We start from the raw sequence: 15,401 nt of genomic DNA, 5'->3' as shown, positions 1-15,401 counted from the left end.
GATTACCTGGTTTAGTAATTCATTATTTGAGGCCCATGACTGTAGTGGCATATTGGCCCCTAATAGCTCACGGTTAGCCTCATGGTAGATTTCTACCAAATTAGTTTGATCATTAGTTGTTCCCTGGAAATTGTCGACATACAAGTTGTTGCTAATGTCTGCCTTATAAGGGCTATTTGACTTCCTCAAATGTGTGTCTAATGTTGCTTGCAAAAGAAACGGTGAGGACGTAGCTCTGAATAATACTGAGGCAAAACGATATGTGATGATATCACTGTTAGGATCCAGTGGGTCCTTAATCCAGAGAAACTTTGTGTAGTTACGATCTTCCTCCTGCAAACCTACTCGGAGGAAAGCTTTGCTGATATCAGCAGTATAGGCGAAAATACCAGTGCGGAATCGTAACAGCACATCATGTAGCCTTTGTGTTAGGCTAGGTCCCGTTTGGAGACATTCATTTAAAGACACACTGCTTGGCTTTACTTTAGCACTACAGTTGAAGACAATACGAATAGGTGTTGTCAATGAGTCTTTCACCACAGCGTGATGAGGTAAATAATTACCTATTTTTCGGTCATCGTTATCAACAACTTCAATAAATTTACTGTTAAGTTGTTGTTGGATGAGTTGATGATACATATTCAGTTTGTGTGGCTGCTTCTGTAGTCGTGCTAATTGAGACTGCAATTGTGAGGCTGCCATAAAATAATTAACTGGAAGTTGTGGATGATTCAACTTCCATGGGAGTCTTACCCAGTATTGTTTATTTTTATAGACAACTGTATCCAGATATTGCTGGTAAGTCCACATATCATCAGGGCTTGGTTGTTCAGGGATAATACCTAAAGTGTCTAAATCCCACAGACGATGTACAGGTGGATCAGACTCAATATCTTCAGATATTTCTCTGAAACGTAGGGGTGACTGTTCCAAGCCTAGTCACGCCACTATTATGTTATTAGATTGTTGGTTTGTTGACGCTGGATTTTGTCGGAAAAGCACCGGTCCAGTAAGCAATTTACCTCCAGCAGATGACAACAAATTCATTCCGTGTTGTCTGGTGCATCCAGTTATAAATTTGTAATAATGATCCGCGCCTATAAGTATTCCAACATCAGTGAGGCAGTCAGAATTTATTTTGTAATCTGCTAGCCTCATGCGGTTTCGTCTAAGATGTTTCGCAGTTCGAGCTAACCCTGTGACCTGCAGGTCTGTAGGAAGTTTATCTACTACTACCGCTTGTATTGGACTAGTGGAAGATCCAAGTCTCACTAATACCTTAACTACTTGGTATTCACGAGGTCCACTATTCGTCAAGAAACCAGAAATATTTAACCTCACACTTTTGGCAGGTTTTAAATTTAACTGCTCTACTAACTGTTGTGTAATGAAGGTTTTCTGTGATCCTTGATCAAAAAGACCTCTAGTGTTAACTCTAGATTTCCTGTTTATTAGTCTTAGTTGAGATGTAGGCAGAGTGGTATTATTGCCTGACTCAGTAGCAAGTACATTTATTTCTTGATGCACTTTGCAATATTGCACAGTGGTAGAATTCATGGAATTCTCCCCAGTGGTCTTGGTTGGTGTAGAAGATTGTCTACATAAGGCGTAGTGATGTACACCTTGGTTGCATCTATTGCAGGAACGTAGCTGCACTACACATTTTTTGGGATCATGAGAGCCCATGCACTTGTGTATTTCTTGCAACCTTTTAATCCTAGTATTATAAGTAGGATAAACAGAGCATTGGTAGGTGGCATGTCCCTGATTACAAAACAGACACCTTCTCTCCTTGTTTGACTTTGTCTCTTTAGTAGACAAGTCATTGGTTATCTCAGAAGGAGACACCGAATAAGTACCTACATTTCCACTTCTTTTACCAGTGGATGGAGTAGTCTTGGATTTATATTTACTAGACTTATTCAAAGTCTGTTTGGGTTTGACTGAAGTGTCAGTATTAGTTGGTTTAGACTCAGGTTTAATTTTATCATGGGTCTTCAACCTGTTAACCGTTATTCTCAGTCCCTCGAATATTTGGTCAAGAGTGAGAAACTCGGTTTTATAATGTGAGCAGAGCTCTGTTAAGACATTTCGAGGTAATTTCCTCTGCAAAAGTAACTTGATTGACCATTCTGAAGCTGGTATATCAACTTTAGTACCTAAGGCCTTTACTAGAGACTCTACTTCTAGTCTGAAGCTTTGAAGTGACTCTGGTCTACTATTTGGTGCATTCAGATCTAGCAATTGGTAATAAAGGTTAGCTATACTCAACTCTTTGTTGCAATAGTTCAACTTCAACAGTTTTATAGCTTCCTCATAATTACTCTCATCGAGAGTTAGGTTATGTATGACCTTTTTAGCCTCTCCTTTGAGAAGACTAAGCAGGTATGAGAATTTAGAAACCTTGTCAAGAGACGATTTCTTATGTATATGAACTTCAAATGAAGTCCACAAATTGTCCCAATTTTCGGTATCTAATCCTGAAAATGTAGGTAAGTCTAAAGTAGGTAAACGAACCTCTGGTAGTTGGTTACTGAATTGAGACCCTGTGTTACTGGTATTGGATTTAGATTGTTTTGCTAGTTTAGATAGCATGTAAAGTATATCTTGAGTCTCATCTTCATACTGGGAGATATCGTCTATAATGTGACTTACTTCCTCAGGATCAGTTTCTATGGTATTCAGTAGAGTAATATAAGACTGACTTGTAGACTTAACTTGATCAAATTTCAGATCAGCTACTCTTACTGATGTCTCTAAGTGATAAGAGTCAATGGGAGTATCTTTAGATAAGCCCTCAGCCTTGTTAATTACTCTGGTCAAATGACCTTTAAGGCTAATATAGGTTCTCCTTAATTGTTCAGGAGTAGCCATGTTGGGCTTGGATCCAAACTTCATGGGATTAGTATGAGTATTACTAATGAAGCTTGGGTACTTGTTCATTAGTTGACAAGTAACATCAAATGTAGCCTAATTTAAGGTGGCTAATTTATACTCTACCTCACTTGAGGTTAAATGTACCTACCTAACAACAAGTAGCTAGATATTTTGTGTACTGTCTGAACTTCACCATTAGTTCTCGTCCGGTTAGCTCTTCTATATCACCATTAGAGGTAATGGGGATCATTCAGCAATACACAAAATAGATACACACAAAATAATGAGTACAAGATGAAATATTATGGAGACACTCCAATCAGAGTTATCTCAAAGGTTAATCCCACCCTGGATAGGGTCAGCACAAATGGTATAATACATACACTACTGACTAGCTTAAGTCTAGTCGTGATAATTCCTACCTAAGAACTATAAATTTATTTAGTCTGGGCTTGTACCAAATTCAGCACAATCTCAGCCTAAATTCTACCTAATAAGATTGGTAAAGATTATTGTGGTGCAGTAAGGTGAATATAATTGTGCTATATTTTTGGGTTTTTGTTTTTATAAGGGTGCACTTGCACACACAAGTGAAACAATTATGTACAATTAAGTTTGGCTTGCTAGCCACAGCCGTTTGTGATAGTTGATGGTATTGATCAACTTGTCAACCACATGCAACCAAGACTCACCTGACAAGTGTACACCATCCAGGTTTTGTCTATAAGGTCTCGCTGTAAATTGGATATAAGTGGCATCCAATCTCACTCGTTTTTTCAGCCTGAAATTTATGTACTTAGCAGTTCTCTGGTAGTATTCTGGTGTTACTTCCCAACGATTATCCTGACTTGGTTGGCGAGGTTCCACTAACGTGAATACTACCGGATTACTGATGAGCTTGAAAGAAGAAATTATGGCTTTAAGGTGCTTGATCACCTCAGCTGGATGACGAGTAGGATGGATGTCATTACCACCTAAGTATATAATGGTTAGATGGTGAGGCCACTCTAACACAGGTGTTAGTGTGGAATTGTTATAAAAGTTATGAGCTGTTGCTCCTGGTGACCTAAAGATTCTTACTTCAGTATGAGGTATAGGTCTAAGTGTTGTGGGTAATTGACTGTGTCCCACGAGTGCTACCTTACACATGAGGTGAAAGTAGCAATGAATTGGTGTGACTTAGACTAACTTATGTGTTACACTGTTGGCAGACACAATTAATTAAATGGTTAGTCTAGATTACATCACACAAGGATTAGTTATTACTAATTAGTATTTATAATTATAATTTATGTTTATCCGGTTCGAAGGACCATAATGTTGGACATTTGGGGCTTGACTATTAATTTAAATATTAATGTAATGAAAATCAATTACGAAGGACCACCCGCCTTTATAGTAAAGAGGGAAACTAATAAAATGTGATCATTAGAAAATTCCTAGATGAACCAGTAACTATGGATAAATACTAGAGAATATAATCACTTGTATAATTAATGGGCTGTATATAATTTAACTGAATCAAAGCCTCAAACACCTACATTGGGGGGTTATTACTAGAACTTCATATATGTCTAGGAACTAGTGTTGTTCGTACACCAGTTCATTATGTAATAAATCTAATCCTATGACCAATTATGGAATCATTAAAATAGCCACCAATAAGAACATAGATTATTAACATGAGAAATTAATGATTATAATAAACACGTGTTAATCCAGAAAACAGTGATCCGTAGTAATAATACACTACAGATAATGTAATTAAAGGAATACAGAAAAGGGTCTTAGCTTGAAGACGTTTTCCAAGACATCGGTTATGACTCATTCTCGGAATCTCCTGAACTCATCATGGAACACTGGGAGATGATTAACACGGGAAATGACAGCTCGGGGAATTCTTCACACACGGTGCAAATCAAAATGTATTCAGTAGCAACATATTAGGCTGCTAAATATCTATGTTCAAGAAATTAAAATGGAGAGTGGAGACAGATAATAACTGTGGTTTGTTTTAGTTGCTCGGCATAACGACAAGCTACCCAGCTATAACCTATCCATAATGATGCATCAAAAGGGAATAAAGGTACTTAGCTAATAGGGCACTGTGTAAGTTGAGGCTTGCCGAAGCTCGCGTCCTAGGTTCTGGCGTCGTAATAATGAACACGTGGTGTCGAGCCTAGCCTAGATGCTGATGCGCTTCTCTGGCCGGTCACGTTGGTCTAAACGGAACCAATTAACAGGTTCCCAGCGGAACGTCAAGTTAATTCTCGTTGACGATCCACCACGAGGTATCCCGTGACACTATAAACCAGCTAAGTTGCTATAATCTGCAACAATTCTTCACACCTCACAGTGGCGACTTTCCTCCTCCCCGTTCTTGGTGGCGTTCTCTCCAGCAATGGCATCTCCTCTGCCCCCGCTCCGCGTCCCGCATTTGATACACAAATTATTTACTACGAATAATATCATTTCTCGCAGTTGTGATTGAAATGCTCGGATAAGGACGGGTTTATTATTCAGATGAGTTAAATATTATTATTTGCCCGTTTTACGATGGTAAACGAACAATGGAGATGAATTAAAGTCTCTCCAGGGCATTCACGCGTGACGTTAAATTTATTACCAGATAACAGTTGTAACTATAAACGCACTATTTGGCATTAGTTGGAGATCAGTTTATCTGTAAATAATTATCACACAGAACACCATTGTTTTATAGAGAATCAAACTCAATTCTCAGACACACTGGATATAGATGTGTTTATTATAATGGAATCTGACGCAATACTGGCGTCTGGTGATATAAGAATTCTAGCCTTATTGTACAGATGCAATTATTGGTACATGTGAACTCTACGGTTGATTAATTTTAATTACTACAGTGATTAGTAGATTTAGTAATAATTAATAATAATACAACAGTGTTGTATTAGTTTGGAAATTTCTAACACTACAACAACAACACACTACAACAATAAACACAATACAACAACAAACTACACCAAAAAAAATTACACAAACAAACTACACCAATAAACACACTACAATAACAACAAATTACACCAATAAACACACTACAACAACAAAATACAACAAGAAACTACACCAATAAACACAATACAACAAAACACTACACTAATAAACACACTACCACAACAAACTACACCAATAAACACACTACAACAACACACTACACAAATAAATCAACAACAAGAACAACACACTACAACAACAAACTACACCAATAAACACACTACAACAACAAACTACACCAATAAACACACTGCAACAACAAACTACACCAATAAACACACTACAACAACAACAACACACTATACCAATAAACACACTACAACAACAAACTACACAATAAACACACTTCAACAACAAACTACACCAATAAACAGACTTCAACAACAACAAACTACACCAATAAACACACTACAACAAAAGCAAACTACACCAATAAACACACTACCAGAACACACTACACAAATAACCCCACTACAACCACATCACACTATACTAATAAACACACTTCAACAGCAACAAACTACACCAATAAACACACTACAAGAACAACAATCTACACCAATAAACAAACTACAATAACAAACTACACCAAAAAACACACTACACCAATAAACCCACTACAACAACAAACTACACCAATAAACAGACTTCAACAACAAACTACACCAATAAACACACTACAACAAATAACTACACCAATAAACACACTTCAACAACACACTACACCAATAAATACACTACAACAACAAACTACACCAATAAACTCACTACAACAAACTTCACCAATAAACACACTTCAATAACAAACTACACCAATAAACTCACTACAACAACAAACTACACCAATAAACACACTACATAAATAAACTCACTTCAACAACATACTACACCAATAAACTCACTACAAACTCTAACTTCACCAATACACCCACTAAAATAACAAAATATACTGTGACGATAATCTCTTTCAAGAGAGATTGAGCCTGCTCTTCCCAACATAATTCACGTCATTCAAGTACAAGATACTATATTGAAGATACGTCCACCAGTATCGCAAAACGTTTTGCCCAGGAAGCAAAGCGTACCTTGCACCACCAGCAAGGGCCTCGTAGCCTGGTGGATAGCGCGCAGGACTCGTAATTCTGTGGCGCGGGTTCGATTCCCGCACGAGGCAGAAACAAATGGTCAAAGTTTCTTTCACCCTGAATGCCCCTGTTACCTAGCAGTAAATAGGTACCTGGGAGTTAGTCAGCTGTCACGGGCTGCTTCCTGGGGGTGGAGGCCTGGTCGAGGACTGGGCCGCGGGGACACTAAAGCCCCGAAATCATCTCAAGATAACCAGACACACCGGCTCCCGCTCGCCGTCAACGATCAATGATTCTGATATGATTTTAGATATGATTTTGATATGATACAGAAATTATACATTTCTTAGATGATAATTAGATATGGTGGGTAAAAATTTCCCACACTTGACTGCTCCTCTCTGTTGTCTCCTCCTCTTCCTCCTCCTCCGGACCCCACCCGCCCACCTCTGATTTGTTCTCCCGTTTCCTTCCCTCCGTCTTTGCTCAGTTTACCCATGCCCCCTAACCCTGACTTTGCTGACCCTGATATTCTTTAACGTACTCTGTTGCTCTTTCGCCTTTGTTTCTTCCTTGTTTTCTGTTTTTGTCCTTTCTCTTCTCGTCGTTGTTCATTCTTCAATGGAACGTTCGAGGTTATTACGCCAATTTCCTCGATCTCCAACTTCTGATTTCGCGGTTTTCGCCCCTTTGTGTCTGTCTCCAGGAGCCGATGCTTGGTGCTCGTCCTGGTCGTTTTCGTGGCTATTCCTTTCTCTCCCCCCCCCCAGCCGTTGCTGGGGCTTCTCATTTATCTGCTCTCTTGATTCGTGCTGATGTTCCCTTTGTTCCTTTACTTTTTCCTTCGCCTCTCCATTGTTCTGCTGCTCGTATCTTTGTGGGGAAATGGTACACAGTTTGTTCCATTTATCTCCCCCCGAGTGTCCCGCTCTCTCTTCCTGATTTGAAACACCTCCTAGACTCCTTGCCGGAGCCTGTGCTCCTGCTGGGTGACTTTAATTGTCGTCATTCTCTTTGGGGTGACGTTCTGACGAATACCCGGGGTCGCCTTCTTGAGCCGTTTCTCCTCTCTTCTTCCCTGTCTCTTCTGAATTCTGGTGAGCCCACTCATTTGGACTCTCGGACTCGCACCCTTTCTTGTCTTGATCTTTCTCTCTGCTCTACTTCTCTTTACTTAGATTTCACGTGGCAGGTTCTTGATGACCTCCATGGAAGTGATCATTTCCCCATCCTTGTTTCCTTTTTCTCTTTTCGCCCTTCCCTCTCTTTCCCTAGGTGGCAGTTTGCTAAGGCGGACTGGACCCTATTTACCCTCAGTGCTGCTCTCTCTGACCTCTCCCTTCTGCCTCTCCCTCGCGCTCTCCTCCTTTTTCATGACACTGTCTTCAACGCTGCCCTCCGCTCTATTCCTCGCACTTCCTCTCGAGGTCCACGGAAGTGCGTTCCCTGGTGGAATGCGGGCTGTGCTCGGGCTGTCCGCTGTAAGCGTGCAGCCTGGAAGAGGCACCGCCGTAGGCAGACGACCGATTCTTTTCTTTTCTTTCGGAAAGCGAGTGAGGTGGCCCGTAGGGCCATCCGTACGGCTAAACGTGAATGTTGGGCATCTTATGTCTCAACAATTACGTCCGAAACTCCTCTGGCCCAGATCTGGAAGCGTATCCGCAAGATAGCGGCTAAATTCGTTCTCGATGTTTCACCGGTCCTTCACCTACATGATACTCTTGTGGCGGACCCGTTGCAGGTCGCTTCCGAACTGGGTTCCCACTTTTCTTCTGTTAGCTCTGGTCTCCATCTTCCCCAATCTTTCCTTCTTCGTAAACCTGTCCTTGAGTCTCGTCCTTTAGATTTCTGCACTCTTCTTCAGCTTCCCTATAATGATCCTTTCTCTCTCTCTGAACTTCGTTCTGCCCTGGCCCTCTGCGGTTCTACGGCGGCGGGCTCCGATGGTATTCATTATGAGATGCTTCGCCATCTCCCTCAGTGCACGTCTCAGTATTTACTGAGTCTGTATAATCGGATCTGGGAGTCGTCGTCAGTCCCTGAGGACTGGCTCGATGCCGTTGTCCTCCCTGTTCGCAAACCGGGGTCTCTGGGTACTTCTCCTAAGGACTTTCGCCCTATTGCTCTCACAAGTTGTTTCTGCAAACTCTTTGAACGTATGGTTAACGTTCGTCTGATGTGGTTCCTGGAACACCATCACCTCCTCTCCCCTTCTCAATTTGGTTTCCGCAAGTGCCGCAGCCCGACAGATGTCCTGGTGAACTTGGAGGTCTATATTCGTACTGCTTTTGCTGCGAAGACCTCCGTTGTTGCCGTCCTTTTTGACCTGGAAAAGGCTTACGACACCACTTGGCAATATCATATTCTATCTCAACTTCATTCTTTTGGCCTTCGTGGTCATCTCCCTCTCTTTCTCCGCAGCTTCCTCTCTCGTCGTTCCTTTCGGGTGAGGCTTGGTACCGCTCTCTCTGCCTATTTTCAGCAATACGAAGGTGTGCCCCAGGGTAGTGTTCTGAGCACTACTCTCTTTCTGGTTGCCCTCAATGGTCTTCTTTCCTCTCTTCCTTTTGGTGTTTTCTCCGCTCTCTATGTCGATGATCTTACCCTTTGCTGTCAGGGTGATGATTCGCATCTCCTTCAGCGCCGGCTTCAACTTGTTATTGATGCCGTGTCCTCTTGGGCCACCGATCATGGCTTCAAGTTCTCTACTTCTAAGACTTGTGCCATGACTTTTACGCGGAAACGGGTCGTTCTTCGTCCCTCTTTGTCACTTTATGGTCATCCCCTTGAATACAAAGATTCCACGAAGCTTTTGGGGTTATTCCTTGACACTCGTTTGTCTTGGTATTCCCATATCTCTTACCTCCGTGTTGAGTGCTCTAAGGCCCTTACCCTCCTTCGGGTCTTGTCCCATACTTCTTGGGGGGCGGATAGGCGCACTCTCCTTGCTTTACATTCATCTCTCGTCGTGTGTAAGCTCGATTATGGTTGCCCTGCTTACTCGTCTGCTTCTCCTTCTACTCTTCGCCGTCTTGATGCTTTGCACCATACTGGGTTGCGCCTCAGTTCTGGTGCCTTTCGTTCGACTCCCATCCTTAGCTTGCATGTTGACACTGGCTTCCTGTCTCTCCAGGACCGCCATGATCGCTACTGTCTTCGCTATCTTGCGCGGTCTTTGCAACATCCTTCCTCTCGCCTCTGTCGTGCTTTAACTTTTACCCCTCCTACGGTTCCTGTTCCTCTTCACCACCTCCCTCTTTCTGTACGGTTGTCTCGCCTACAGGATTCTCTTTCCGTTCGTATTTCTGATGTTTCTCCTCGTGTTGTTCCTTCTTTGCCCCCCGTTGAGAGTCCCTCTTCCGCGGTTTTGTACATCCTTGACTCGTATCACTAAAGCTTTTTCCCCTCCTACGGTTCTAAAACGCCTTTTTCTCGAGCACTTTTCTTCTCACTCCCGCTCCGTTTCTGTCTTCACTGATGGGTCTAAATCTGCGGATGGTGTTGGCTACTCTGTAGTGCCCTCAAGGCTCTCGGGTACTTTAATCCGGTTCATCCAGTAGTTGTCGAGATCCAGCATTGGCTGTTTCTTGTTCACAGTAAATTTAAGTCGGTTGAGTTTTGTTGGGTTCCCAGCCATATTGGTGTGTCTTTAAATGAGCGTGCGGATGCTGCCGCCAAGGAAGCTGTCCGCTCTTGTCCCATCTCTCGTAAAGGCATTCCGTATTCTGACTTTTACCCGGTTATCCATTCCTCAGTCCTTGCCCGTTGGCAGGCTTCTTGGTTGTCTGTTACTGGTAACAAGCTACGTACTCTTAAATGTTGTGTTTCCTCGTGGCCGTCCTCCTTCCACCGTAACCGACGGTGGGAAACAGCTCTGGCGAGGTTGAGTATTGGCCATACTCGCTTAACCCATGGTCACTTGATGGAGCGCCTCCCTGCTCCTTATTGTCCTAGTTGCATTGTCCCTCTTACGGTCGTGCATGTCCTTCTTGAATGTCCTGACTTCCAGGACGAGCGTGTGTCTTGCTTTCCGTCCGCCCCTCGCGGTCACCTGTCCCTCGATAGAATTCTTGGTGACTCGGATACTTTTGATATGGTTCGCCTTATGCATTTTTGTTCTCGTATTGGCATTCTTGATGATATTTAGCGCCCTCTGATTATTTTGCGCATTTGATGGTGCTACATAGCCTTCCCGGTTTGGTGCCTTCTTTTGATAATTACTTACTTACTTACTTACTTACCTGTAATTCCTAAATCGACATTAGCGGACGAAATAAATGCTCGCCTGAAATATTCTTCTTTGTGGCGCCACGTAAAGACGTTAAAATTAACTACAAATTTGCGTGTCCAGCTGCAAAACGATCCATCAGCTGAGATATTCTCTCATCAATTGTTGGAAATTGGGAACGGAAACGTGCCGGTTGATCTGACCTCAGGACGAATTTCTTTGCCTCATAACTTCTACAATTTAGTGACGTCAAAAGAAGAATTGGTTGAAAAAGTATTTCCCAATATTCAAACCAGTTATAAGAATCACGATTGGCTGAATGAACGATCGGTTCTTGCGGGCAAGAACAAAGACATCTAAGAACTTAACAATATTATTCAGTCTAACATCCAAAGCGAGGCAGTCACATACAAGTCCGTCGACACTGTTGAGGAAGCAGATGAAGCGGTTAATTATCCAACAGAATTTTTGAATTCACTCGATCTGCCAGACATACCATCACACGTACGTCAATTGAAAATCGCAGTGCCAATTATCATGTTGCAAAATATCAACCAGACCAAACTTTGCAACGGCATGCGCTTTGCAGTAAAAAAATTAATCAGGAACGTCGTAGAAGCAACAATTTTCACAGAACATTTCAAAGGTGAAGATGTCCTCATTCCTCGCATTCCTATAATTTCAACAGATATGCCATTTCTATTTAAGACATTGTAATTTACAATTCGATTGGTGTTCGCAATCACCATCAATAAAGCTCAGGGCCAATCTTTAGAATTGAGCAGTTTATATCTTGACATGTATTGCTTCTCACATGGTCAGTTATATGTTGCGTGTTCTAGAGTCGGCAACCCATACAATCTCTATGTCTCCACAGACAATGGAACAGCAAAAAAATATCGTATACCCACAAGCATTGTGAAATTAAACATATTAGAAACGTGCACTTTCTCTTTTCTTTTTTTCCATTTAACCAGACTGAGCCACAGCAACGCGGGGTGTGTACAGGTAGTGCCCAAATAAGGAGAGAGTGGGGAGTCACAGCGGCTCGAATTGGGTGTGTGCACGTGACAACGAGGCCAGTGTTGGAGCCGTACCCCACTAAATGTGTAACGCTGAGCCCCTCTCCAAGAGCAGGAAGCGTACAGGGTGATCTCCTGATCAAAGTACAAGTGCTATAGGTTTTGGTTGGTTTTATGGAAGGGACGTACGCACCTATCTACAACATCAACATAATAATATTTTTGAGCCTGTGTCCGGGAAATTTAACTGACACACCCACACCCTGTCTGAGAGTTGATTGGTACAACCCTCGTGGAAATAAGTAGACTGTGTGACCGCAGGTGTATATTCTCTCTCTTGGGAAGACTCACAGGACAAGATGGATATAGTGCAAGCGTTTGTGGAGTCAGGAAAGCCTGAGGACTTGGAAGGTTGCACCAGGGAACGGTTTAAACAGATAGCAGAGAGAGATGTTGCATCAGGGTGAAAGTAGCTGGGATGAAGGATGAGATCCTGAGTCAGTTGAGAGCCAAGAGTGAAGCGATAGAACAGGAATCACAGAAAGGAGTTGAGAGTGGAAAGGAGGATGATGGGCAGGATGAAGTGAGATCTCAGGGATCGAGTATGAGCAGTAAAAGTAGCCGCAGTAGCAGGAGTAGCCGGAATAGGAGCTTGGAAACATTGCAGCTAGAGCTCCAGATGCAGCGTGAGGAGAGACAGTTCCAACTGGAAAGGTTGAAGTTAGAACTTCAGATGAAGAATGAACAAGAGAAAACCAGACTGGAGGTAGAGAAGGAAAAAGAGAAAACCAAACTGGAGGTAGAAAAAGAGAAAACCAGGGTAAGGGAACTGGAATTGGAACAGGAGAAAAAGAAGAAAAAAACAGGGGTAAGTGAACTGGAGTTAGAACAGGAGAAGGAAAAAGCCCAAGTTGAAAGGGAAAAAGAGAGAATAAAACAAATGCAGACTGAAGCAAATAGAACTTTGGCTGAATAAAGGATTGAACATGGATTGCCAGAGAGCACCACCCATGTATCACACCCACCAGATAGTAGGGTTAGGGAAAAGAACATTCCCCTATTTGTGCCTGAGGAGGCAGAAAGCTTCTTCGAGCATTTCGAAAAGGTAGCCAATATCAAGGAGGGGCCACAGGATGACTTGGCCCTACTGGTTCAATTAAGATTGACCGGCGCAGCCAGGGAGGCATACACTCAAGTGACATTGGAGGAATGCCAGGATTATGCAACGGTAAAGAGCAGCATACTGCGCTCCTTTCAGTTAACCCCTGAAGCTTATAGGAAGCGTTTCAGAGAGATGGTGAAGATTGGAGCAAGTACGTTTGCTGAGACAGTAAGGGAAAGGCGATTTCAGAAATGGATTGAGTCTACCGGAGTTGGATCTTATGCTGACCTAAAGCAATTGATGGGCATGGAAAGGTTCCTAGAAATGATGCACCGCGAGACAAAGTTCAAGATTCAAGAGGCAGGGGTAAATGATGTAAGAGATGCCGCAGATAGAGCGGACATAATTACAGAAGCGTACAAACGCTTAAGGGAGAACAAAGTGAGACGTGAGGCGAGACAGCAATGGTTGACCCAGTAGAGTCTGAGGAGGGAGAAGTTATGGCAGAAACAGAGAAGACTGGGGTGTGAAAATTTTTGATAGATGGACGAGTAATCGCAAGGATCCTGAAACTCAGAGGAGTAGGTCACACACTTCCTCTGAAAGTGAGGATGAAGAAGTTAAACGAGAAACTATATACGTGCCAAGAAGTCAAGAGTCCAGTAAAGCCCCACAGAGTACGAGTACTGCACCTGGCCCGAGGAACTCCAATACGTGTGGGCAGAGTAAGAGCCACTCAGGAACTTATAGGAGAGATTTCTCCCAATGAGATGTTACAAGTGCAACAGTTCGGGTCACATAATGCGAGATTGTAGGCAGGACAAGAGAGTTGTGACCCTGGCCATGTGTGACCCTCAGAATAAAAAGATTGATGTAACCCAGAACAAACCACAGAAAGTAAACCTAGTGAACGAGCGGTATAGGCCATTCATGAGTAAAGGTTGGATCAGCATAGGAGGCCACCCTGAAGTAGAAGTTGGTATTTTAAGGGATACCGAAGCTAATCAGAGCTTGATTACGAGAAGCCTGATTGGGGATGGTCGATTGTTAGCTGGCAGGAGGAAGATGAAGGTATAGGGGTTCGTGTCTGAGAGTGACATGACCGTATGTGCTGTCCAGCTAAAGTCGGACTATGTGTCGGCGGAGGTGATGTTGGGAGTATGCCCCGACATATCTGTTCCAGGAGTCAAGGTGATCTTGGGGGGAATGACGTGCGGGACGAAGGTGTTGCCAAAGGTTATAGTGAAGGCTGTGCCAGAGGAGTGCCCGGAAAGCCACGGCACAGGTGAGACACCTGAGTGTGTAAACCTGACTGGCATCCTAGAGGGTGAGTCAGAAGACTGCCAAGCCATTGAGGACCCTGTCTCGATAGTGACGAGGGCAGAGGTGGCCAACAGGGAAGAATATGGCGAGGATAGGATATGGATACTGGCGAGGATATGACAGTGTCGACTCCACCGATAGAAGATATCGACGTGGAGATAGCATGGCTGTTTGATGAAAGCCTAGCTCAAGGAAATGAAGAAGACACTGGAGACGATGTAACAGTGTCGACTACATCAATGGAAGATATCGACGTGGAGATAGGGTGGCTGTTTAGGGAAGGTCCGGCTCAAGAAAAATGCAGCCTCGGTGAGGTCAGAAGCGAAGATGACCCAGTCGAAGAAGAATAATGTGAAGAGAGTGAACCTGAGTAGAGGTTTCAGGCCCGCTGAAATTAAGAGTCGGAAGGTGGATGCAACTGTGCTGAGCAGAAGTGAAGAAGGATGTGGACAGACTGAAGACGGGAGTAGAGCGTCAAGTTGTCCACGAGCACAGAAACATAGGGATAATGAAATTAAGTTGTTTGAGATGTCAAGAGTTAACACATTTCACGAGAAGCGTGAAGATAAGATAGTGAAGAAGAGTGATAGCCAAAAAGAGGAGGTGAGAAGAGACAGTATGTGCAGAGGGATGCTTACGAGCACTCTGGAAGAGGTAAAGCGACAAGTACTGTCGTGTGCAGTCGAATGTAATACAGTGCTTGAGGAATCTTTGAGGGAACGAGGAAG

At 43.0% G+C, this 15,401-nt stretch overlaps 1 protein-coding gene across 1 annotated transcript; it reads left to right on the top strand.

Moving 5' to 3' along the window:
* Nucleotides 1–12,726: 12,726 nt before the first annotated feature.
* Nucleotides 12,727–13,224, top strand: LOC138359470 (splicing regulatory glutamine/lysine-rich protein 1-like). Its single transcript, XM_069318699.1, has one exon. The coding sequence runs from the start codon at nt 12,727–12,729 to the stop codon at nt 13,222–13,224; it is 498 nt and encodes a 165-aa protein (XP_069174800.1).
* The last annotated feature ends 2,177 nt before the right edge of the window (nt 13,225–15,401 follow it).

Source organism: Procambarus clarkii, chromosome 1 (genome assembly GCF_040958095.1).
Source record: "Procambarus clarkii isolate CNS0578487 chromosome 1, FALCON_Pclarkii_2.0, whole genome shotgun sequence".
Classification (NCBI taxonomy): Eukaryota; Metazoa; Arthropoda; class Malacostraca; order Decapoda; family Cambaridae; genus Procambarus; species Procambarus clarkii.
Note: the sequence above shows the minus strand (reverse complement) of the source record. Positions and strands in the feature narration are given on the sequence as shown.

Bases quoted from the DNA above. Each gene is read 5' to 3' on its own strand.
- LOC138359470 (XM_069318699.1), top strand. From the start codon at position 12,727: ATGAAGGATGAGATCCTGAGTCAGTTGAGAGCCAAGAGTGAAGCGATA.